Below are 24158 nucleotides of genomic sequence, written 5' to 3' on the forward strand. Positions count from 1 at the left end.
GCTCTTTTCAATATAGGTTACTTCTTTCGGCATAATATAGGCATCAGATGGATATTAGGAAATTATAGCTATGTGTATATGTATAATATTGACATGATAACTTGATTGCATGGGTTGTCCAAGGCAAGATAGTGAAAAGGACGCACGTCAGGAAGGGTAGGAATAGGTGTTGGCAGTACTTATGTTTTGTAATTTGTTTTTAAAAGTAGCTCTCATGCTTGCTATGCCTGTGAAAGTGTAAAATACACTTCAATGTAGTGTTTAATGCGCATTGCATATTATCTAATATCAACTAACATTTACAGTTTGTAAACAACTCATTTACAACTATATTGTCATTGTTATTTAGTGTAAGTTGTTTGTATCTTATTCACATCTTTCTACAAACAATGGTGCATAACCTTGTGATTCAAATTACATTCAAAATGAACTAGCTCTCACGAAATAACCACAAAGTTTAAAGCTAGGTAAGGTTATTTCATTTCATACTGTTGTACATGTTTTTCCTGTTATTCTTTCAGTGCTTCATTATTGGTAATTCCGGTCAACTGTAGGCTTACTATAGGGGAGGCAACTTATGAAGCTTCAGTCTCTTCTGTGAGGTCTGTATAGTAATCCTTGTTCTAAAATTTATCCCATTCGACAAACGCAGACAAATCTGGTCCTTTTAGTATTTCAAGCCCCAGTGGCTCACTCCCTAGTTAGCATAACAGCACACAACAAAACTACACTCGCCAAAATGAAATATGCATTCGACACTCACGTATTTAGTATAACACAACACTCAACAAACCTACGCCCGTCAAAATGAAATGTGAATTCGACACTCACGTACTTAGCATAACACAACACTCGCCTCCCTCACTCGCAGATTGTATTCCACACACAATAGTCACCAAATAAATGTGTAACGTCACACATTATATCCTACAATACATTACGGTACTCCCCATTGAACATAATTAGATTCATTTTTCCCTACTTCAAGTCGTCTCATAGCCAGTCTCATAGCCAAGTGGTCTGAAGCGTTTCCAATAGAGTGCATGCATTTGAAAGGCAAGTTCGACAGATCGGATCCCAGCATAAGCGAAGAAATAAGAAAAAAAGCGAGATGGAGCGAGGAAGAGAAAGAGAGGGGAGACAGAATGGAGTTCTCGTTTTGCTTCGTAGATGACTCTTTCAATTTCCTTTTGTGCCCTAGGTGTTATCCCACCCTAAACCTCTACTTTCTGCTCTTTTCCGCTAGTGTGTCTGATGAATTAATAGGGGAAAAGTGGAGGGGATGGTGAACAGAGCTTGTACGTTCTGTTCTTTCAGATTTTCCCGAGAAAAGATAAGGAATGTAGAGAAAGATATAGTAGAAGTTACTTACTTACAAATGGCTTTTAGAGAACCCGGAGGTTCATTGCTGCCCTCTCATAAGTCCGCCATCGGTCCCCATCCTGAGCAAGATTAATCCAGTCCCTACCATCATATTCCATCTCCTTCATCCCTTTTAATATTATCCTCCTATCTACATCTCGGCCTCCCCTAAGGTCTTTTTCCCTCCGGCCTTCCAGGTAACACTCTATAGGCATTTCTGGATTCACCCATAACGTGCTACATGTTCTGCCCATCCCAAACCGTCTGGATTTAATGTTCCTAATTTTGTCAGGTAGAAGTTAAAGGCTAAATGGGGTTAAACGAGCGTTGAGCGGATTCCGCCGATTTTGGAATAGACACCGACGCGGTTAGGTTAGGTTAGGTTAGGTTAGGTTAGGTTAGTTTAGGCTTTTATTATTCCGTCAAGATGAAGGGGAAAGCGATTGAGTGTGATTTTTTGTTTTCTATGTTGGCAGTTGAAGTACGTCGGTGTCTATTCCAAAATCGGCGGAATCCGCTCAACTCTCGTTTCACCCTAAATGGAAAAAGATTAAATGGTATAGGCATGTTAAAAGAATGGAAGATAGAAGAATACCAAAGGAAATCATGGGAACCAGAAGGAAGGAATAGGAGAGGAAGACCTAATGAAAATAGGATGGATTGCATAAGAAGAAATATGCAACTGAAAGGACTGCAACACCAAATACATCAGATATAGGGAACAATGGAGGAAAAATTTTCAATGAGCAGCATGATAATTTTTATGTAGTTTATTCTATGTTTGGGTGAGGAAAAACTATAGCACTGTAGAAAGTTCTAGGCCTATAATAGGAAAACTATCATTAATAATTTGTCTTTGCTGTTCACTTCAGCACCTATAATAAAATATAAACACTTTAAAAAAAATTGTTATTATTATTATTATTATTATTATTATTATTATTATTATTATTACTATTATTATTATTATTCATTAGCTACCAGTACCGTACCAAGTTTATGTTACTCCTGGGGAAGTGTGGGAAATGGTGTGATGGGATTCACTTTTTTTTTTGTTATTTTACGTTTTTCCTTCGTACTAGCCTATCTTCTTTATTTTATTCACTTTTTTTCCTTCAAACTTGTTTGTTACGTAGGTGTTTTATATATCACAGTTATATCCGAATGTAAATTATAAAGTATGTGACAGATCACGGTATTATTTTTAGCTTTACTTTTTAAGCAACGGGAAGCATTAGTAAATTCAGTTTTTTTCTGTAAGTGATCCGATTTCAAATAATAGGGACACAGACCTTTAGTCCAGAGGAGTTGTCATGGCATTTCCGTCTAGTGTTAATGGCCAGACAGTAGAATTTCATGATTCAAATTTGATTTCGTCGAATAGACACAGTGCTATTAACTTTGCACAAGATCATGGGTAAATTCTGATCAAAAAAAAAAAAAAATTGTGAAACTGTGGGGTCAGTAATTAATGGACTAAATTGATAGGCTATCTGGGAATAAATAATATAATTCACCCATCACAAGCAGGATTCAGGCTACACTAAACTGAACAACAATTTGCCATACTCAGCACATTAACATAATCTCTTTGTTTGACGAGCTATGGTCGTACGAGATTTACTACACCAGACATTTTAATCAGTAAGTTGATACTTTCGGCATAGTCTCTGATAAATTCTGCATTAAAATCTTGTGTAGTTATTTTTTACCAATTTTTTTTTACAGCACATTGCACGAGATTTACTACACCAGACATTTTAATCAGTAAGTTGATACTTTCGGCATAGTCTCTGATAAATTCTGCATTAAAATCTTGTGTAGTTATTTTTTACCAATTTTTTTTACAGCACATTGCACATTCATCCCCAAACTGGACATGTAAATCCAAGTGCAACTGGTTGGCGAGTTGGTATAGCGCTGGCCTTCTATGCCCAAGGTTGCAGGTTCGATCCCGGGCCAAGTCGATGGCATTTAAGTGTGCTTAAATGTGACAGGCTCATGTCAGTAGATTTACTGGCATGTAAAAGAACTCCTGCGGGACAAAATTCCGGCACATCCGGTGATGCTGATATAACCTCTGCAGTTGCGAGTGTCGTTAAATAAAACATAACATTTAACATTCCAAGTGCAGGGAATTTAAATAATTTAAATAATACCAGTCCATTGGATTAAAGGCAGCCTAAATAAAGGAATTTTATGGCAGAGGTTTTTTTTTTTCGAAGCAACATTATGATTCAGTCTGGAAATCAAACTCCTTAGAAAAACTAATTCAGAAATAGATTAGAGACTTCATTTCCCATTGTTACTTTATGGTGAAATACAGAAATGTAACATCCAAGGACATTTTTAATAATATTTAAAAAGCGGTCAAGTTTACTCTATTTTACGATCTGTCATTGTTTCAAAAATATTTTGTCATACTGTAATGGAGATGCAGAATTATAGTACATTGTGTTGAGGTGCTTTCCACAAGTATGATGAACTTCCTACATAGACTATTACTTTCATAAATTTAATATCTAGTTATAGATTTGAAATTATTGATTAATTTTACTTTACTTACACAAGTGTCAAATCATATGTTCAAACATTATTGTGGTAATACAGAGATATGAAGATGTACACAGATAAGATGATGTGGAATTTATTTTTATGTAAAAGAATTTGACGAATACATCAGATGAAGAAGAGAACTGCTTTAATTATTTTGCAAGCACTATGTTAATGTCAATGGAAAATATGTTAACTTTTATCTTGAAGTAATTGACCCAATGTCAGCTGATTGAGATACTCCATAATATATGTTATGCTTCTGCATTGTCTGTCTATTATCTCTGAAAATATGGAACAGTATGTTTGTCCTTCTAAACAGAAAATAGAGTCTCAGAAATTTTACATATTCTAGCCACTATTAAAGGCTGAGATTTTTATTCTCATTTTTATATGATCATATACTTTTTCATGCATTGTACAAAACAAACTACATAAAATTTATATGTGTTTCAGGGGCCAGATGCATGATCTATTAAGGGTTATCCTTACTTGAAATACTTCAAAAAGTAGACTTGTGTGATGTCACAAAAATAGGCCTGTTTGTTATGAACTGGGAGAAGAAGATATAAGGTATATTTTAATTATAGATGATAATTTAAAAATTGCATAATAAAATTATTTAACATAATTTTTAAACTAAACTATTATTATATAGTTATCTTACCTACAATTGTGAACATTAAAAATATGTAACTCAGAACCAAAAAGACTTTCTTTGTCAATATAATTGTGACATTATAAGATAAGAAATGGTGTGTCTCGTAAAATAAATATAACCGAAATCTTATAACATTTATTTCTTTTACAGCCTGACAAATATAACACTATAAACAGATATAGAAAAATGAAGTTCAACAAAAGTCAGCAAGGATAAAAAGACCCGTCTCTCCCTGTGAAAAATACAATTTTATAGACTGAAACTTCCATGCGGAAGAAAACATGCAAAGTGTTCTTTGTTAAAAACAATACATCTCCAATTATAATCAGTTTCTAACATTTACAGTGGATATTTAACACAACAAAATGTCAGGCAAAGGATCTAAAGATAAGAAAGCAGATGGGAAATTAAATACCAATACCAGTAAAACAGATGATGAAATCAGTGGTAAAAAGCAAGAATTATCCTTATCCGTTGATCCAGAGTCTTTGTTAAAAGATTACATATCACGTCTTGGTAAGAGTCCAGTTCGTACTACTAACAGTCGTGTACTTCCACAAACAGTGACTCCTTCCAAGAAAGAAAAGAAAGTTAAAAGGAAAAGATTAGAAGACAAGACAGAAGGTGATGATGTTTCTAACACGAAGATCACCAAGAAATCTGATACTGGTGTCAGTAATGAAAAACAGGAGTCTAACATATCTCTTGATGCAGATTCCCTTTTGAAAGAATATATGTCGCGTGTTGAAAAGAAGGTAGATGATTCGAGTAAGAGTCATGATTCATCAAAGATAGCTTCTTCTCAAAGTAACAGAAAGTTGATGAAGAAAACAGATGTTACCACAAAGAAGACGAAAATAAAGAAGAATGAAAGAAAGTCATTAAGAGTTAAGAGAAAAGAGAAAGATATTTCTGACTTACATAAAGATAAGAAATGTGACAAGCTAGATGCTAATATTAGTAATGAAACTGAAGAAACCGACATTTCTGTTGATCCATATTCTCTTTTGCAAAAATTTATGTCACAAAGTGGTATGAATGAGCATGGGAAAGGTGATGACCTTGGTACTCCCAAGACTGAAGCTGTTCACAATAGAAAAGAAAAGAATGACTCAACTAATAAAGCACATCCCAAAATGAAAGAGAAGGAAATAAATAAGCCAGATAACATTGGGATAGCAAAAGACAATGTGCCTGACAGCTGTGACGAAAATGATGGCAATTTTAATGATAAAAGACGAGACAATGACGTAACTGTTGACACTAGTTCCCTTTTTGAAAAGTTTATATCACAAATTGATGAGAATAAAGATAAGAAGATGGATAACGAATCTTTGTTGAAAGTGGCTGTTGCTGGCAGTACAGAAAATGAAGATACAACTGACAAGAAGCATCATAAAAAAAAAGAACATAAACGAAAGCGATTGACAGATGACAAGATGGAAGGACATGATACAACTGAATTTGATGTTAATGTGGGCAGTGGTACCAAAAAGAAAAAAGTGAGCTTGTCTGCTAACACTGATTCCCTACTGGAAAATTCTATGTTGCGTAATGATGATAATGCAGTAAAAAAAATTGACACTATTTCGGACAAAGGCAAGGAAACTGACAAATTAAATAATAAAGAAAAGAAAGAAAGTCAGTCAAATAATATGGTTACAAGTCAAGATACTGCAGAATCAAATTCATATACTAATATTGTTAATGATACTAACAGTAAAGATGATACGAATATTTCTGCTCAAGTCTCTTCCCTTCTTGCAGATTTTCTCTTGCAATTGAATAAGAATAAAAGTTCTGTAAGTAACGAGCAAAGTTCTTCAGCTAGTGCAGGTCATAAAGAAGAGCCAGTGAAGGAAAAAGTTAGCACAACTGACAAAATACAGTATAGTAAGAAGAGAAAGAAAAAGAATAAATCAGATGACATGACAGTGGGACAAGATACTCCCAATTCAAATGTAGCCAAAGAATCTGATTTGGGAGATAATCATACTACTACAAAGCAAACAAAAACAGATGAACGTGTTGATATAAATCTTTTTGTAAAATACTTACTGTCACGAATTGGTAGGAATGAAGATGTAGCAAGTGACCATAACGGTACCTCAAAGATGGATGATGTAGACAGTAAAGAGAAGAAAAATTTAACTGTGAAGAAACACCATGATAAAAAGCAACATAAAGAGAAGGGATCGAAAAATGAGATAGCACAGCAAGTTATTGCAGAATCAAATGTAGATGATAATGAAAGAAGAGAATCTTCCTTACTGCAGGATTCTATGTTACATATAAATAAAAATAAAGACAACATAATGGATGGGGAAGATAAACTGGAGATTGATGCTGACCATAATGAAGAGAAGTCACAAATGAAGAAAGAATCTAGTATAGTTGAGAAAGGACACAATAGTCAAAAAAGGAAAAAAGAAAAATCAAGCAGCATGGCTAAGAAAAGGATTAAATTAAATGCAGCTAAAGAGTGTAATATAGCAGATGTCAGCAGTAATAATGAAAAACAAGAAACAAATATAACAGTTGACACAGATATTCTCTTGAAAGATTTTATGTCACATATCAATAAAAATAAAGATGACATAATGGATGAGCAAGATAGACTGAAAATTGATGCTGGACATAATAAAGAGAAGTCACAACTGAAGAAAGGATCTAGTACAGTTGAGAAAAGACATAATAGTCCAAAAAAGACAAAAAAGAAATCAAGCAGCATGGCAATGAAAAGAGTTAAATTAAATGCAGCTAAAGAGAGTGATGTAGTAGACGTCGGTAGTAATAATGAAAAACAAGAAACAAATATAACGATTGACACAGATGCTCTCTTGAAAGATTTTATTTCACGACATAACAGAAATGTAGATAATAAGAGTAACACTCGTAGTCCATTGAAAGTAGATGAAGTTAACAATGAAGGAAAAGAAGGTAATTTAACTGAAAAAAGGGACAGTAAGAAAAAGCATCACAAGAAAAAGAAAACAGAAGAGAAAACGAAAGAAACTGTGACTGAATTTAGTGTACGTAAGGAGTCTGGGAAGGCAGAGAGTAAATTGACTAATGAAAAGCAAGAAACAGACATTACTATTAACACTGATTTCCTTCTGAAGAATTTTATATCTAATATTAGTAAGAATAATGATGACAAAAGTAATGTTGGTGGTGTTTCAAAGATGAGCACTACTGAAAGTAATGTTAAAGTAAGAGAAAAGAAACATAAGAGAAAGAAGCTAGAAACTAAATCTACGGGACAGACTGCTAATTTAAACAGCAATAATGACAGTACATTAGATAAAAATGTTAATAAAAAGACAGAAGTGAGTATTCCTAGTACTACAGATACTTTGGTGCAAATTAATGAAAATGAAAATGAAAAAAATGACAGAAAGTTGAATAGTGCTCATAGTGAAGAAAAAGCAGTAGTGGAAGATGTCAACATGCATGAAGAAAGTTTCAGTAAAAAGCCACGAAAGAAAGTTACGTTTGCAGACAGTGTTATTGCTGATCAGAAATCTGATTTTATTGATGAACATGTTACTGAATCGAAAGAAGAAGCAGACATATTGGATACCAGTGCTATCTTCAAAGATTTTTTGTCACGTTTTTCAAATTATCTTGATGATGATGATGATGATGATGATGGTGATAATGGTCATAGTCCCTCAGGTGCAGACAGCGATTACAATAAAGAAAGGAAATCGAGGAAAGAAGAGGTTAATGCAGTTGGCAAACAGCATACAAAAATGCAGCTCAGAAGAAGGAAATCAAAGGATGAAACTGTAAATAAGGGTGCAGACTTGACAGCTGATATATTTGATTCAAGAAATGAGCAGGGTCCTATTAATAAACACAAAACGGATGGATCTGCTAATGCAACTGAAGAGCCAAACTTAGTTTCACAAAGTGAGATTAGTGAGAGTAATTTAAGTCCTTTAATGATGATGGATAAATTATTGTCAGGGAAGGAAGCAAATTCATCTCATGAGGTTCACGTAAAAAAGATGAAGAAAACTAAAAGATCAAAAGACAAAATTGCAACAACTGCTATGTCATTGGAAGATGAGGACAAAGCAGCCTGTGAAGGAGATCATAACATATTAGATACACATAAACACTCAAAGGAGAAACCTGAAGGGAAAGATGATATTAAGTTGAATGATAGTGACAAACCTGGTATTACATCTGACAATATAAATGATAAAAAGGAAACAAATTTATCTATTGACACAGATTCTTTGCTGAAAGAGTTTATGTCTAAAGTAGGAAGAAATAAAAATACTGAAAGTGACAGTCCACATGTTATGCCTGGAAGTAAAAAAAGCAGTGTCAGAGGATCAGTAGAAGATGGAGCTGATTTAATTAGAAAAAATCATAAAAACAAAGAGAAACAAAATAAATTAAGAGACAAAGCAGTGGAACACATTTCTGACTTGAGTGACACCGAACCTGAGATGTCTGGAAGTAAAAAAAGCAACATCAGAGGAATGTCATCAGTAGAAGATGGAGCTGATTTAATTGGAAAAAATCATAAAAACAAAGAGAAACAAAATAAATTAAGAGACAAAGCAGTGGCACACAACATTTCTGACTTAAGTGACACCGAACCTGAGATGCCTGGAAGTAAAAAAAGCAACATCAGAGGAATGTCATCAGTAGAAGATGGAGCTGATTTAATTAGAAAAAATCATAAAAACAAAGAGAAGCAAAATAAATTGAGAGACAAAGCAGTGGAACACAACATTTCTGACTTAAGTGACACCGAACCTGAGATATCAGGTGACAACACAGATAAATTGAATGCTGATAAAGAAGCTGGAAAATTAAATAATAATTGTAATGTCGAGAAACAAGGAACTGAACTGTCTGTTGATGCATCTGCTCTGCTAAAAGATTTTATATCGCATATTGGAAACAGTAATGACAGCCAGAATCAGACAGAGGTGGATATTGCTTACAATAAGGATAAGCCATCTTCAGAAGTTGAGAGCAGAATCAACACCTTAATCTCTCCTAAGAATCAGCATAAAAAGAAGAGGTCTAAAGGCAAGAATGTTGTGGAAGATAACGGAAGTGATACACAGGAAGCATCAGAGACCGCTGCTACACGGAACAATGGAGAGACAGGGTTAGAAAGTGTTAATACATCACAAACAGAGTTAGAAGATTTGAACTTGTCACATGGTAAACGTCATAAAAGGAAAAAATCAAAGGACAAAGCTACTGTACAACGAGATCTTTCAAAGGAATTTGATATTAGTCTAAGAGAGGAAGAAGTTGATGTACCTAGTGAATCTTTGCTGGATATTGATAGGTATGAAAATGATAATATATCAAAGGTGGATAGTGGAGAGTTATCAGTTGAGAAAGATGTTGACACATCTGGGAGACTACACGATGGAAAAAAGAAGAAGAGAAAATCAAAAGAGAAACACGAAGAGACACAACATGGGTCAACATCTTATAATCCCAAGGAAGAAACACTTTCAAATTTTATTGGAAGGAGTAAAAATTACAGAAAAAATTTGACAGAGATGGATATTGTTCATAGCAAGGATAAGCTAACTACAGAAGATGAGAGCAGAATCAACAACTTAGTGTCTCCTAAGAAGCAGCATAAAAAGAAGAGATCTAAAGGCACTACTGTCATGCAAGATGACGAAACTGACATACAGGAACCATCAGTGACAGCTGGTACAAAGAATGAAGAGTCGGAGTCAGAAGATGTTAACACATCACATACAGATTTAGAAGATATTAACTCATCACAAACAGAGTTAGAAGACTTGAACATATCACATGTTTTTAGCATGTCACGTGTTAAACGTCAGAAAAAGAAAAAATCAAAGGGCAAAGCTTCATTACAAAGAGAGCTTTCAAAGGAATCTGATGCAGTAAATGAACATTTCAATATAAGGGAGGAAGAAATTGATATGCCTGCTAGTGATTCTTTGCTGGATATTGATAGGTATGAAAATGATAACATATTATCAAAAATGGATACAAATCATAGTGAAAAGTTATCAGTTGAGAAAGATGTTGACTCGTCTGAGAGACTACATGCTAGGAAAAAGAAGAAGAAGAAAAAGTCAAAAGAGAAACATGACAACGCCATCTTTACACAACAGGGGTCAACATCTAATAATCTCGAGGAAGAAACCTTGTCAAATTGTATTGGAGGTAAATCTCAGATAGTGGTTGATAAGAAAAGAGTTAGCACTCCCACTTTTTCAAGAAGTCCACTTGTTTTAGGAGGTTCATGCATGGCAGATGCTTTAGATCGGAAACATAAGAAGTTGAACAGAGGCGGAGGAGAAGCAATGCCTCGGAGAAGATCCCTTCCAATATTGCAATCATCTCGCTTTAAAGAAGAAACACCAAAACTTGATAAGCAAGAAATTAAGAAAAGAAATAGTATTAGTAATTTTGGCTTTACAGTGTCACCTCTCAATAAAAAATCAGATAATCTTAAATTGTTAAATTTAAAGTTGTCACATAACACATCTAACCGAAGAAGATGATAATTAAATTTCATATTTGTTATGAAACTGAATAATCTTAAAATCCAACGAAATCAAGTTCGTTTATTTTTTTTTTAACATGATGAATAATGCTATTTTACTATAAGATAGTGAAAATGATTTCGTTTATGTTATGAAAATGTATAGTTTACCTGAAAAAAGTGACTAATATTACTTGAAACTGAACTGGCAGTACAATATTAACCAAGGAAGTGGAAGAGTATTTCAATATGGATATCTGAGAGTCCACCAAATGTCAAGTGTTCCTGGAATAAAGACAGGTTGGTCACACTCTGATTACATTCTCAGTTCTCTAAAAAGTTTTATTTACGATCAATATTTGACCAGACATAAGCTTGAAAGTTTCATACTCTTATTGTTTATGGTAATGCTGCTAATGCTGTTAATGATGATGACGACGATGATGATGATTGTTGTTATCATTTGTATTATAATTATTATTATTATGATTATTATTATTATTATTATTATTATTATTATTATTATTATTATTATTATTATTATTATTATTATTATTATTATTATTATTAGAGATGGTGTGTTGAAGAAAAGACCCTATTTCTTACTTTCCAATTGCAAGTGTCATGCCAAATTAACTTGGGTTTATTTTCTTCATTTTTTTCTTTCTGTAATGTTTACATGAAACATTCGTATTTTTAGACATTATGTATGTGATATTCCTTAATTTCGAGTATCTATTGATAATTTAGATTAAGAAGCAGTAAAACAAAAAATGTGACAAGGGATGTAGGAACCCTATGATTGCATGTAACACCTGTACAGGAATTAGTATAAATAAATATAATTTGTACAATTTGCTGTAAGATTTATGGTAAGTGTGTCTTGAGATATTTATACAGAGAGAGGCAGCGAAAAGTTACTACAGTAATAATACATTCAACAAACTTATTGCGTATTAAAATATCACAGAAAACTGCTAAAATTCTTGAGTAGCGATGTACCATACAAGGCAGATAGTACTCTGCAATGAGTGGTCTATAAATAAATAACAGTAAAAATATACCAGTTCAGTTACAACTGAGGACAAGAACATTAATTTTAGGTGTAACATCTCTATTCGTCCTAAATTAATACAGCAAATTAAAGAATTTGGTGGAACAATTTGTTACACTGATGCAATCTGACTTTGGTTGCCTTGCAAATATTTACATCATATGCAATAAACTCAACAGTGTGAAGGAGTCCATTCTTATATACAAGGGGTCTACATTATACATAACCTACTTGGAAGAGTCTATTAATAATCCATGGGGGGGGGGGGTTGTAATATACTTTATATAAAAATATATATTTTTATTCAGATGTGTTTTGACATAGAGGTGAAACATATGCAGGCACAATGCATATATGAGTAACTATAGAAAGGTAATGCTCACATATAGGTACATAAATAACAATTTTAACAATATTTATGGGATATTTCCATGTTCTTACTTAGGCCTACAGTATGCCAGTTAATTGTATGTATGTATATTATGTATGTATCCAATGCCTACCCACTACACTTGCATGATTTGGGTTCTGCATAATATTGCAGATAGCTGACAGGACTGTGACCCATTTTCAAGTTGCACACCATTTTGTTGGGCCACATTGTGCATTAATTGTTAATTCGTTCAAAGCAGTATTCTATTTGTTCTTTCAATAGTACATTCTGTTTTAATGTATTATTATTTTATTCATAGCTTATTTTTTCAAATTGTAGCAGTGCAGATGGGCATTCAGTTTCATTGCGGTAGGCCTAAATTATTAGTTAAGAGTTATCTCATGAATGAATGAATGAATGAATGAAGTTGAAAACTGATGTAAATCTTACCTTTCATCAAAGCAGCTGTTGAAAATGATGTCCAGCATTCTCAATACAAACGTTGCATTGTGTTAAAAAATTCTGAAACACTCATATCTCTGCCTCTGAATTTTCAGATGTCACTCATCTTATTTCATTCTCCAAGGCTTCAAGAGTATGTGGATTGTTCTTGTACACTTTCCGTTTTAGAGTTCGTAAGAATGAAAGTGTAGCATTTTAAGTCTCCGTAATGCTGATCTTTGTGAAATACACACTCCTGCGCCAATCGGCGTGAAGATTTCCTTGGGCTGGTTTCAATTCTTGCTTGAATATCTGCAAGCTTCTCCATTGTTAATACCCTCTTAACACTCTCTTCTAGTTTAAAACAGACCCTGTTTCTTGCCATTTTCTGAATAACGTGGTTAAGTATTGTCTCAAAGGCATTGCTGGTCATGGAACTAATGTAGAAACTTGTGAATGGTACTGCAATACGATTTCTTTTTCTTTTGTGGGCTCTTCCACTCTTCAGCGGTTGCCCTGAATTCCCTTCCGCCATCCTTCTCGATCCCGCCAATCCTCCTCCTGCACATGTCGGTCCTTCATCATTTGCATGACACTGGCTTTCCATGTTTTTCTTGGTCTCGCACACTTCCTCCTTCCCCGAGGTGGCCATTCCAGAATAATCTTTGGCCATCTTTCTTCTTTCATCCTTTTTACGTGGCCATACCATTGAAGGGTTCGCTTCTCGATTCTTTCAATTACCGACTCTTCCATCTCCATCATTTTTCTCACATCCTTATTCCTTCTCCTTTCCAAATCTGGATACTCTAGCAGCTCTTCTTATACGATTTCTCATCTAGAAATATCCATTGTGCAATTATATACATCAGCATACTGACAGCGAACACAGTAATGTTCAATAACAAGCGTAGTAATGCAACACTACGTGGCCTACCGTAATGAAACTGAACACCCACCCGCACTGCTACACTGAGTCGAACAATGAATTGCGGGCAATCTGTTCCATGACATCTATTACTGTTATCCATATATCATCTCTACCTCACATGTCACAAATAACAGGCACAAGCTACAGAGACAGACCACGACACCAAACAAACAGAATTGACGATAAACCACTGCTACTTTCAGTTCACAACTAAATATTTATGAGATGATTTTCTGTAACATTATAGAGCAGCAATTTTTACATATGATTGGATAAGTACAACAGATCATAAAATAACTTTTCTAAAATATATTGTTGTTTAGTCAAGTGTCCGAAGACAAGTCTGAACCTCACAAGTGATACCAACAAGGCACCACTTATGAGGCAACTAGGCCAGGAGATAATGTGGTATTGTGGCCAGTTCTCCGCCCATTGCATACATCGCCAATTAGCTACATATTACACTTATCAGACTTCAGATGCATACAAACAGTTTTCTTCCTCTGACACATATCATCAAGCGAGATGTACTGCCTGATAACGGATGTACATAGCCAGAACCTCAATCAGAGTTACTAAAATAGTGGACTCAGGTGGTGGAGAGAAGGGCAGTACCCTGCAAAAAACTTGTTCCGAATGCCATTTGTCTTCACCACAAATTCTGTTTAGATCAGGTAAAATTTTTATCCAGTGCTAGAAAAGCTAAGGCTTCTAATTTCTGGCGAAAATAAAGTCACAGATAAATTTAAATTTTAAATTTGTGACTAACATAATGCATAGCACAGTCATAAATATTACCTATTCTTTTTTTTTTCCAGATGATACTGAAGTAGTGATGTGAAAGAATGCTGCTACACATATGTGAATGAAGAATATTTTTTAATTACAAGCTCATTCTTTGTAAATTTTTTATATTTTATGCCTGTCTTTATAATTGTCAGCATGACTGTATGTATAATCTGTTCTTTGAGCTGAATTAGTCATGACTTAAAAAAAAAATATATAAGTTATATCAGTGCAAATATTGGTATAGTTCTGGAAGGCTGGGTGCAGTCCAATATAGCAAAACTGCTTCTGTCAAAAAAACAACAATAAATAAATAAAATAAAGTAGTGGCAACATAGACAGTATGAACATATTATTGAACGTACATGGAAATACATTTACATTCCTTCAATATAATCACCAGCGTGTTCCTGTAACTTTTGCCAAATCCATGGTAACCGTTCATTGTCATTGGCGAGGTTTTTTCTGTTGATCTCTCTGATGGATTGTCCTACTACATGAACTGATGCAAAATCTGGAAACTTCTTGCCTCTAAGTGGTTCTTTCAACCATGGAAACAAGTCGTAGTCACAAGGACTCATGTCAGGGGAATACGGAGGATGTTCCAATACTTCCCAATCCCATCTCTGTAGCAGTTCAGCCACTGCTCCTGTGTCATGACAACGAGCATATCATGCACATGAAAGGTGGATTGTTTCTCAGGAATTGTGGCTGTTTGCATCGCATAGCTGGACATAGGTTGTGTTCGAGAAAATGTGGTAGTATGCTGCATTGACATTTTGGTCTTGAAGTATGGCATGGCTAATGATAACACCTTCACTGTCGTATGCCACTATCAGCATGACTTTCACCCTGGAGGGTTCATATTGCACTTTTTTTTGGACGTGTTGATCGATCCTTTGTGGTGCCATTCATTAGACTGACACTTTAGTTCAGGCTCGTATGCCTGTGCCCACGTCTCATCAATGGCAAAAAATACATTGCAGGAATACATCCCCCTCATTGTGGTATCTCTGTAGGTGGAGTTGAGCTATTGTGTATCGGTGCCACTTCTGTGCTTCTATCAGGTTATGAGGAACCCAGCATGCTCCAATTTTTCTCATGCTAGATTTTTCTTCAGGATGTATCACACAGTTTGATGACTTAGTCCAACCTGGATGAATGATTCTCATACAGTCTAGCAATGGTCAACAGCAAGGAGACATCACATTAACTCCACTTGTTCGTCACAAATGGACAGGCGACCTGTGTGAGCCACATGTGCCATCTCATTCCGATTCGTACGAAATGCGGAGATCCATCTGATACAATAATGCATCGTTGCCACAAGCTTCAAGTAACCTTTGATGACATTGGCGTGCATTTCTACCACAGACTACCTCGATTTTTATCAATGATCGCTATTCAAGTTTAGTAAAGATGCTTTAGAGCAGTTAAAAATAGTGCTCTACATTTAACCACACACAATAACTATCTGTTGTCATAGCAACCGGTTTTATTATTCAATACATTGACAAAATATCCAACTACGATACCAGTTATCTCATATCGCATGCGAATGCGCATGATCCATTTCTGGTAGTGTTGCCAGTACTTTATTTACAACCAATGTATTATATTTTGATGACAGTGGTAAAAAAAAAAACCTATCAAGGAAAATGCAAAATCACGATTTGACACAATTAAGCAAAAAACATTCTACTTGTATCCATCAAACACATCCAGACTATTGCTCTCTGGCAAAGCATTTTGTTATATGTATGCACTTTTGCGTGGCAGCTCCTGTCCATATTTGTTTTCCAGGTTACACATTATTATGATTGTGATTCATATACTGGTTTTAACTAATATGGAAGTAGATGCAGAAAAGTTTATTGTTCTGGTAAAACAGAGACATGCTGTGTATAATTACACAGTATTTCTTCTGGTGGGATGCTTTTTGTTTGTGTAATTGTTATCTTTTCTTCTTATTTTCTCACTGATTACCAAAAGTAAAACCAAAAGTGGCAAAATATAATCTTGTGATATTTTGAAATTTTTTTTACTAATTGCAATTTCTGGAGAAAATTTTGCAGTGTATTTTCCTTTCTCATTAATTGGATGAATCCAAAAATACTTGTTTTCTGCATCTGTATATGCTTTCTTCAAACACATAGCATGTTAGCATCCTCATTTCCTCAGATATAGTAACAACTGAGGAGTGCTTTTTACAAAAACAACTTTGCTGTATTGGTCTGTCCCCAGCCTAATGTTAATGTACAGGGTATGTGAAAAAGATTATGTCATATATGTTTTAGTAGTGCAGTTCGTAAATTACAACTTGTAAAAAGATTATTATTTTTACTTATGAAATATAGCACAGTGTTAAAATCAAAGTATTTTATTGTATTTTGTTTGTTATTATACTTTTATGTTCGTAATAAAATCCTCATCTTAATTAATGACATAGCATCAGGGAAGACAGTATTCAATACAGAAGAATTATACTACTCATAGTATTGCATCAGCATATCTCTCTATTTTTCTCTCGTCGCAAGTATTATTCATTTTTATTATTATGTATTTTTTGGTACCAGTAATAGGGATATTACCATTATTATATAATAGGGACCGTATCTTTTGGTAATAGTGATATGCACGAAATTTTCCACAATTCAGTATTTTCTTCTTCTAGATACCAAAAATACCATATTTCAACAAAACAAACTGGCGAAATTTGAATCACTGTGCGAAATGTGTCAGTAACCACGAAATATATCCTAATTGCAAAAACTACTAAATATGCACCAACATTTTATGTTGTTGTTTTCTAATACCAGGCGTTTGACAATAAAGTCATTTGACCTCTTGCACTCCAATATTTTTCAAAGATATTATCATGGTCAGCCACTGAAGCACAGATTTTGAGGTGTTCCGAATCCATTTCTTGGTTTGAGTTGCACAATGGACCAACATTTTATTCAGTATTGTTAAAAATACGTTTGTGACTTTTGTTTCAGTCAATTTGCCAGTCACGTAGTAATGTCAATGTTTCTGTATTTTCTCTATGGATATTATGTATATACTCACTTCTACTATCTTTATTGCTATCAAAAAAGATCTATTTCTGTAGTACAGCAAAGACTATATTTTGATATGAAGAGGTTTTGGAGAACTAGTAGAGGACCACAATGAATTTGTTGTGAATTGTTTGCAAGCAGTGTAGAGGTTCTTCTGCATACACGAAAATACTCACTGACAGTGGCAGATTTTCAGGAGAGGCACAGGAGGCCATGCCTCCCCTAATATTTTACTGGAATACAATATGATTGTATTAATTTCAACTGAATTAAGGTCATAGACAAGTTATACCAAATGACGGACTTTTTCCTTTTATATTAATTTTACTATTCAAAACGAGTAAAAAGATGTAAGTTACATCAAGCCAACGACATCCTGTTGCTGCCCACTCGGTATAGATTGTACAAATAATTCATACCGAAAAAACAGATTGCGTTGTAACCTGTACAATCGACATCGGGCAACTTGCTGTGTCTATGCCAGAACGGGACAGTTATATGATTTTCCTCCCCAGTAACCATGACAACAGCAGTTCAACGAATAAGATAGCTGGTTAGCGGAGTGTTTAAACCTAACTATAGGCGAATCCTACTCACTGCTGACAAGTGTACCACTAGTCTCGGCTGTATTGGCAAGCACTCTCTCTCTTTCTTCCTAGTGGCTTTAGAAAATCGCATCATATATTGTTTTCCCTACCTACATAAAAGTTTTGTTTTATGTTTGCAGATTTTTTTCTTGTTTGTGGATGTTCGTGTTATTTTTTATTTCGTGTTACGAGATATATTTACACAGTATATTAAATATAGATAGTTTAGAAATAAATCCAGATTCCTCTCTAATTTCTTCTTCTAGTAGTAGTAGTAGTAGTAGTAGTAGTAGTAGTAGTAGTAGTAGTAGTAGTAGTAGTAGTAGTAATAGTAGTAGTTCAGTATGTTATGACCTAATTGATTGGTTTGCGAAGGAAGAGGATCATAGAGTTGCTGTATAAGTGTGTAATAGCTATGAGGTTCATGACAGGCCCTGTATTTTTTAATACATAAAATACAACCTCTTATCAGTCACGTCTTGTCCTCAACTTTCAAACCCACTGTTTGCTACTGCTCACTGATCATTGCACAAATCTTCATGCGGACAATGTAGAAACCATGCTTAGTTTATATTTCAGTGATGCTGATATGTGATATGTATAAGCAAAAAGAAAAAGTAACAAGTTTTATATTAAACATAACATAATACATTTAACCTACTACTTATTTCATGAAATACTCATCAAATTAAATTTATTTCACGAAATAACCACTGAAATAGTGACAAAATTAACACCGAAATCATCCATTTTATTTTACCAAAAAATACGGTCCCTAATAATATTGCAATAACTACAGCTGATATATTCATGAACTGAGAAGCATGGTTTGGGAATAAGAAAAATTATTTTATGCTTGGCCCTGAACAGCACTCCAAGGAATGCCCACCCTATAAATGATGAATGGTCTGTGATGTGCTACAGTTTGAACTTCTGTCGCATCTTATTTACATGTACGCATTCATGGACAAAAATTATACAAAACTGTAGGCTGAGAAGTGTTGTCTTTCTTTATGTATCATCAGTTGTGTTAAATGAAAAACACTCACCACATGCCTCTATGTTGTGACATAAGATAAAAGAACTGTTCCCATATGCTGCTGGCAAGAAATCTGCAAGATACTCTTTCTAAGCTGCATTTTGAAATATAAATGTGGAAGTGTAGTTTTCACACCATCTCCTGGCATAGATATTAACCAATTACTAACATGTCTACTCAGTGACAGTAGAGTTCTGATTGTAAATTTATGATAAATAAATCCACATCTTACGTTTCACCTATTAATGAATTTTACATTGTCACTGAACCACCATGGTGCTCTAGTGGCTGGAGCACTGGACTTATAATCCTGTGGACATGAGTTCGATCATTGATGTATCCCCATTTATAACTTGTGTTGAGCAACCCTGTGGTCCAGGTAACAGGTTTTCTCTGAGAGCTCCAGTTTCTCTGTTGCATCCCAATAAATCTCCATCATCATCATCATCTTATCTCATTGGGATATGGCGTAGACCAGCCTCCTATGGCACTCCCTGGGTAACGATTCTGTTAGTAAAATTGTCTACATAATTGGCTTCATATGGTGAATGACGTAAATCAAGTATCCATCATTAACAAAAAAAAAAAAGTATAATTCTTTTGTCACATTCTTTTTAGCTTCAGGTAAGGCTTACATGTAATGTTAATTTTCTTATATGCAATCAAATTGTTGTAGTACATTTTAAGTCCTTAATAAAAAAACAAGCTGCAACAACAGAAAATATTGACCACTGTTTCCTTGAATCTTTAAATTTACTGAAATCCCTTGTGTATGTTTTAAATGAAATTCTATGTACAACACTTCTTATCGAGAATAGAACCTGTTGATGCAAAATTAATAGCTCAACAATGCCAGAAATTACGATTATTGTAATGAAGTTTTGTTATGAATGTCCAACCTTTAATTAAAAAATACTTGGATTTTTTAATTGTAATATAGTAACGAGATGTTTATCAGTAATTTATACTATATTGTGAGAAACAAAGGTATATTTATCCCTGCTGTGAGATCATATATTGCAACTGTGAAGGATTAGATGTACAGTACAGTACTCTCGTGTTTGAAGTATGATAAAGCAATGCGAGTACCTTAACGTTTATAATATGTGATGCATTACACAATGGATTTATGTATGTCTACTCAGAATTTTTTTCACTCTATGTCATTGATTTAAAGTGTGACAAGATTCTATACTTTTTGTATGATTTGGTTAGTGCCACATACCAGTGCCCTGAAGTACAAGTTACAGACTGCAATGAAATAGTATATTACGATACAAGGTTGAAAAGTGCATTTTACAAAATTAAAGAAAAGTTAAAAAAAACGAGCAGAAAGAGTTTTTCAGTTTTTGAGATTTTGTAATGCACTTCACAAACGTGTATTGTACAACATTTTTTGCACGATCATATTTTCAAAATTGCAAATACAACATATTTTGCATTGAAAATTTAGAGCAATATTATTCCAAAACCTTTGCAAAACTGCACCGTAATGGTAACTAATTAAATAAGTGCACTGTATTGGGTCTATTTCAATATAGTTTTATGTTATGAAGAATGGTTTCCCTAGCAACAAGTTTCTGTGTGGGAATTCTAACTTTCAAGGCCTAACAATAGCTGTAAATACAGTAAAAAACACGATCGTGCAAAAAATAATTTATTAGACCCTGTAATTAAGTAGCTACATAATATTATTCATTTAACTTCTGGCACCCATCTACTGCTGAATGTGGATCCTTGTTTAAAGTGTGACTGAAAAATGTTAAAAAAAAAAAATGTTGTAAATATATCGTAATAGTCTGAATTTAAGTATGGCAAATATGTATAAGAGATCTATTTATAATTTGAGAGTGAAGATTCCTGGTATTTTTGACAAAACTTACTAGTGCACTTTTAACACGTTTTACAGGGTTCTTTTTATTTGTAAATTTCCACTAGAAACATTCCCTGTGTAATATCTGAAAGAACCATTGTATTATAATGATAAGACATTACTGTATGGTCACATGCTGTTCTCTGTAAGGATGATTCAGCTTATGCAGGAGTAAGTGCCGATAACCTACTGCTATAGCCACTCTCAGATTATAAATATAATTATTAACTTTAATAAAATGTGTTCTGTTGACAGTTGGCACTGATATTAGAATTTGAATTAAACCATCATTATATTCATAGTCATTAATGAATGTGTAAGATAGATACTGGATATTGTAACCTACATTTAAAAGGAAAATCTCTGAGTAATAACATACAGGTTGTCGCAAATGTCACTACCTGCAATCCCCACTATCCATTTATTATTACAACTTTCTAATTTATTGGTGTCCATAGTGATTTACAGTTAGTGTGTGTGTTCAAATCGTCAGCTTGGCACATTATTTGTCAATCAGAATCGATTTCATGAAAGTTTTGAAAGTGCTTTAACCCCTTACTGCATTCTGGGACAGATATGACACATACCGGTTTTATATTCATGTAATTTGTAATATAAGCATATAATATTTCAAACTGCACACTGGGACAGATATGGCACATGGTTAAGAATTGGATTTGACCATATGTGACATCAGTTGAGAAAGAAGGAACTACTTAAGTTATTTGAATATTAAACCGGTGCGTGCAAGACTGTCCCATGCTGTAAGGGGTTAAAGTGGCATACACTTTTTCTTTGACTAAACCCAAAAACAGAAATCCATAGGAGTGAGGGTCCTGCACCATAGCATCGTGGTTTAAGGCATCATGCCTGGACTTATGTTATGGAATAAGCGGGGTTTAAGTCCTCATGGGAGAAGAAATTTTCTCATGAAATTTTGGCCAGAGTATGGGAACTGTGCCTATACAGCATTGTGATGAATTTTGGTAGCTACAATAGGTAATAAAATCCAGTTTCTAAAACAGCTATAATGGTTGGGGAAATTATCATGCTGACCATATGTTACCTCGGTACTGGTTGGATTATCGTTCATCTCTGCTGAAGCATATGGACGTGAGGCCAGCAGATAGCTGATCGGCCTCGGCCCTTCATAGGCTATCATGCCATGATTATATAGGTGTGAGGTCTAGAGACCTTGATGGCATTTCAACCGATACTCTCTTTCCAATGACTTTCCTAAGAAGAATTTCCTTGACATAGTTCTGCAGAGTGGTGGCATAGTCCAGTGGAGCATCATCATGTTGAAAGTATAAGAAATCAGAATTTTATTGTTGTAATGTATCTGTAGTCCTGGAACTGCGTATGTTGACAACATTTTCAAAAAATTCTGGTCAACCACAGTGCTGTATTCCATGGCATGAGATCCTTCTTAAACTGTAACAACCTGGCTGGTTGATGACTTTGTAGTATAATGTTATATACCGATATGTACAGCTGGTATCAGTTATGATCAGACAATTTAAAGGTCTCTTCAAATAATCTTCGAACACAAATCAGATCTCCTTCATTAACCTCATTCAACAATTTAAGTTCACAAAGCTGTTGCCTAGGATCAGGATCATCTTCCACCCGCACGCACGGACACACACACACACACGAGATTGAAATTGAAGCTCCTCACACTCTTGCGGTGGACATTGAAGTTGAAGCATCACACCAATTTGAAACATTCAGATTGCAGATGCTGCAGTTAAGAACAATTCAACAATGGGTAGTAACTTTTGCGCCACTCTAAATGCACAGCTCAGTTGTACCTTTTGAGCCGAAAATAATCAAGTGACACTTCAGTTCAGTGCAATATTTAACATTCTCATGAGAAATTGTTGTTCAATTATTAAAAAGATTAAATTAATCGAAATTCAAAATATTATATCTATAACATATTTCTCGTCTCATAACTACACATTTATTCTTCAGTTTTATAATTTACTCTATACCAGTAAATAAGCAACCAAGTCAAACTAAAGAATTGTTATTGTCTATAAAAGGAGATGCTTCTTTGTTGCAGTAACCTGTAATCCAAGACTGGTTGTATATTTTTTCTTTTTTTTTTTTTTTTGGAGAAAAGGTGTACAAAATGAACTTACTAATTTACATAATATAAACGACAGTAAACTTTAGTACAACTTTCTAATATTGTAATCTCTACATTGCACTGAGTTACTTAAGTACTGTAAATATGAACTTATGTATATGTAATGTATATAAAATATAGAGAACGATGTATTATCATATGTAATCCAAAGTTTTTACGAATAAACATATTTTAAAATTTATATTGAAATGTGTGTAAATAGATTAGCACATACACACAGCTGGGCAATTCCTAGATGCCAGGTCACCTTGGCAACGAAAAAATTTAATCTGGCACGTAAAATGTTTAATTTATGACTGCTTGTGGCTTGTCATTCATTGCTACCTCTTTCCTCCAATGAGCGTCAGCTTTATAGGTAGTAAGAAATGCATCAACTTATTATTTGAGCCTGGATCTTAGGTAAATGTGATGACCATCAAATTACTGTCAACGGAATTAAGTTTTTAAGAACTACCTATACCAAATTAGACAAAAAAATTTTGACAATATCATCATCATCATCTTCATAACAAGTATTAGGCCAAGTGGCGGCCACACCTGTGGAGTAACGGTCAGCGCATCTGGCCGCAAAACCAGGTGGCCCGGGTTCGATTCCCGGTCGGGGCAAGTTACCTGGTCGAGGTTTTTTCCGGGGTTTTTCCCTCAACCCAATATGAGCAAATGCTGGGTAACTTTCGGTGCTGGACCCCGGTCTCATTTCACCGGCATTATCACCTTCATCTCATTCAGACGCTAAATAACCAAAGATGTTGATAAAGCGTCGTAAAATAACCTAC

General features: G+C 34.4%; 1 protein-coding gene across 3 annotated transcripts; it reads left to right on the forward strand.

Moving 5' to 3' along the window:
• Positions 1 to 36: 36 nt before the first annotated feature.
• On the forward strand, positions 37 to 23563 carry LOC138694808 (titin homolog). 3 transcript variants are annotated; one of them, XM_069818905.1, is made up of 5 exons: positions 37 to 156; positions 522 to 602; positions 4372 to 4488; positions 4727 to 11387; positions 14702 to 23563. In XM_069818905.1, exon 4 carries the CDS (start codon positions 4942 to 4944, stop codon positions 11104 to 11106), a length of 6165 nt encoding a protein of 2054 aa, XP_069675006.1. In that variant the 5' UTR covers positions 37 to 156; positions 522 to 602; positions 4372 to 4488; positions 4727 to 4941; the 3' UTR covers positions 11107 to 11387; positions 14702 to 23563. The 3 variants fall into 3 exon arrangements, with proteins under 3 accessions (XP_069675006.1, XP_069674998.1, XP_069675016.1); XM_069818897.1 differs by lacking the exon at positions 37 to 156 and adding an exon at positions 180 to 350; XM_069818915.1 differs by lacking the exons at positions 37 to 156; positions 522 to 602 and adding an exon at positions 357 to 467.
• The last annotated feature ends 595 nt before the right edge of the window (positions 23564 to 24158 follow it).

Source organism: Periplaneta americana, chromosome 1 (genome assembly GCF_040183065.1).
Source record: "Periplaneta americana isolate PAMFEO1 chromosome 1, P.americana_PAMFEO1_priV1, whole genome shotgun sequence".
NCBI classification, from domain to species: Eukaryota; Metazoa; Arthropoda; class Insecta; order Blattodea; family Blattidae; genus Periplaneta; species Periplaneta americana.

Coding starts and splice junctions, on each gene's coding strand:
- LOC138694808 (XM_069818905.1), top strand. CDS start 4,942: ATGTCAGGCAAAGGATCTAAAGATAAGAAAGCAGATGGGAAATTAAAT.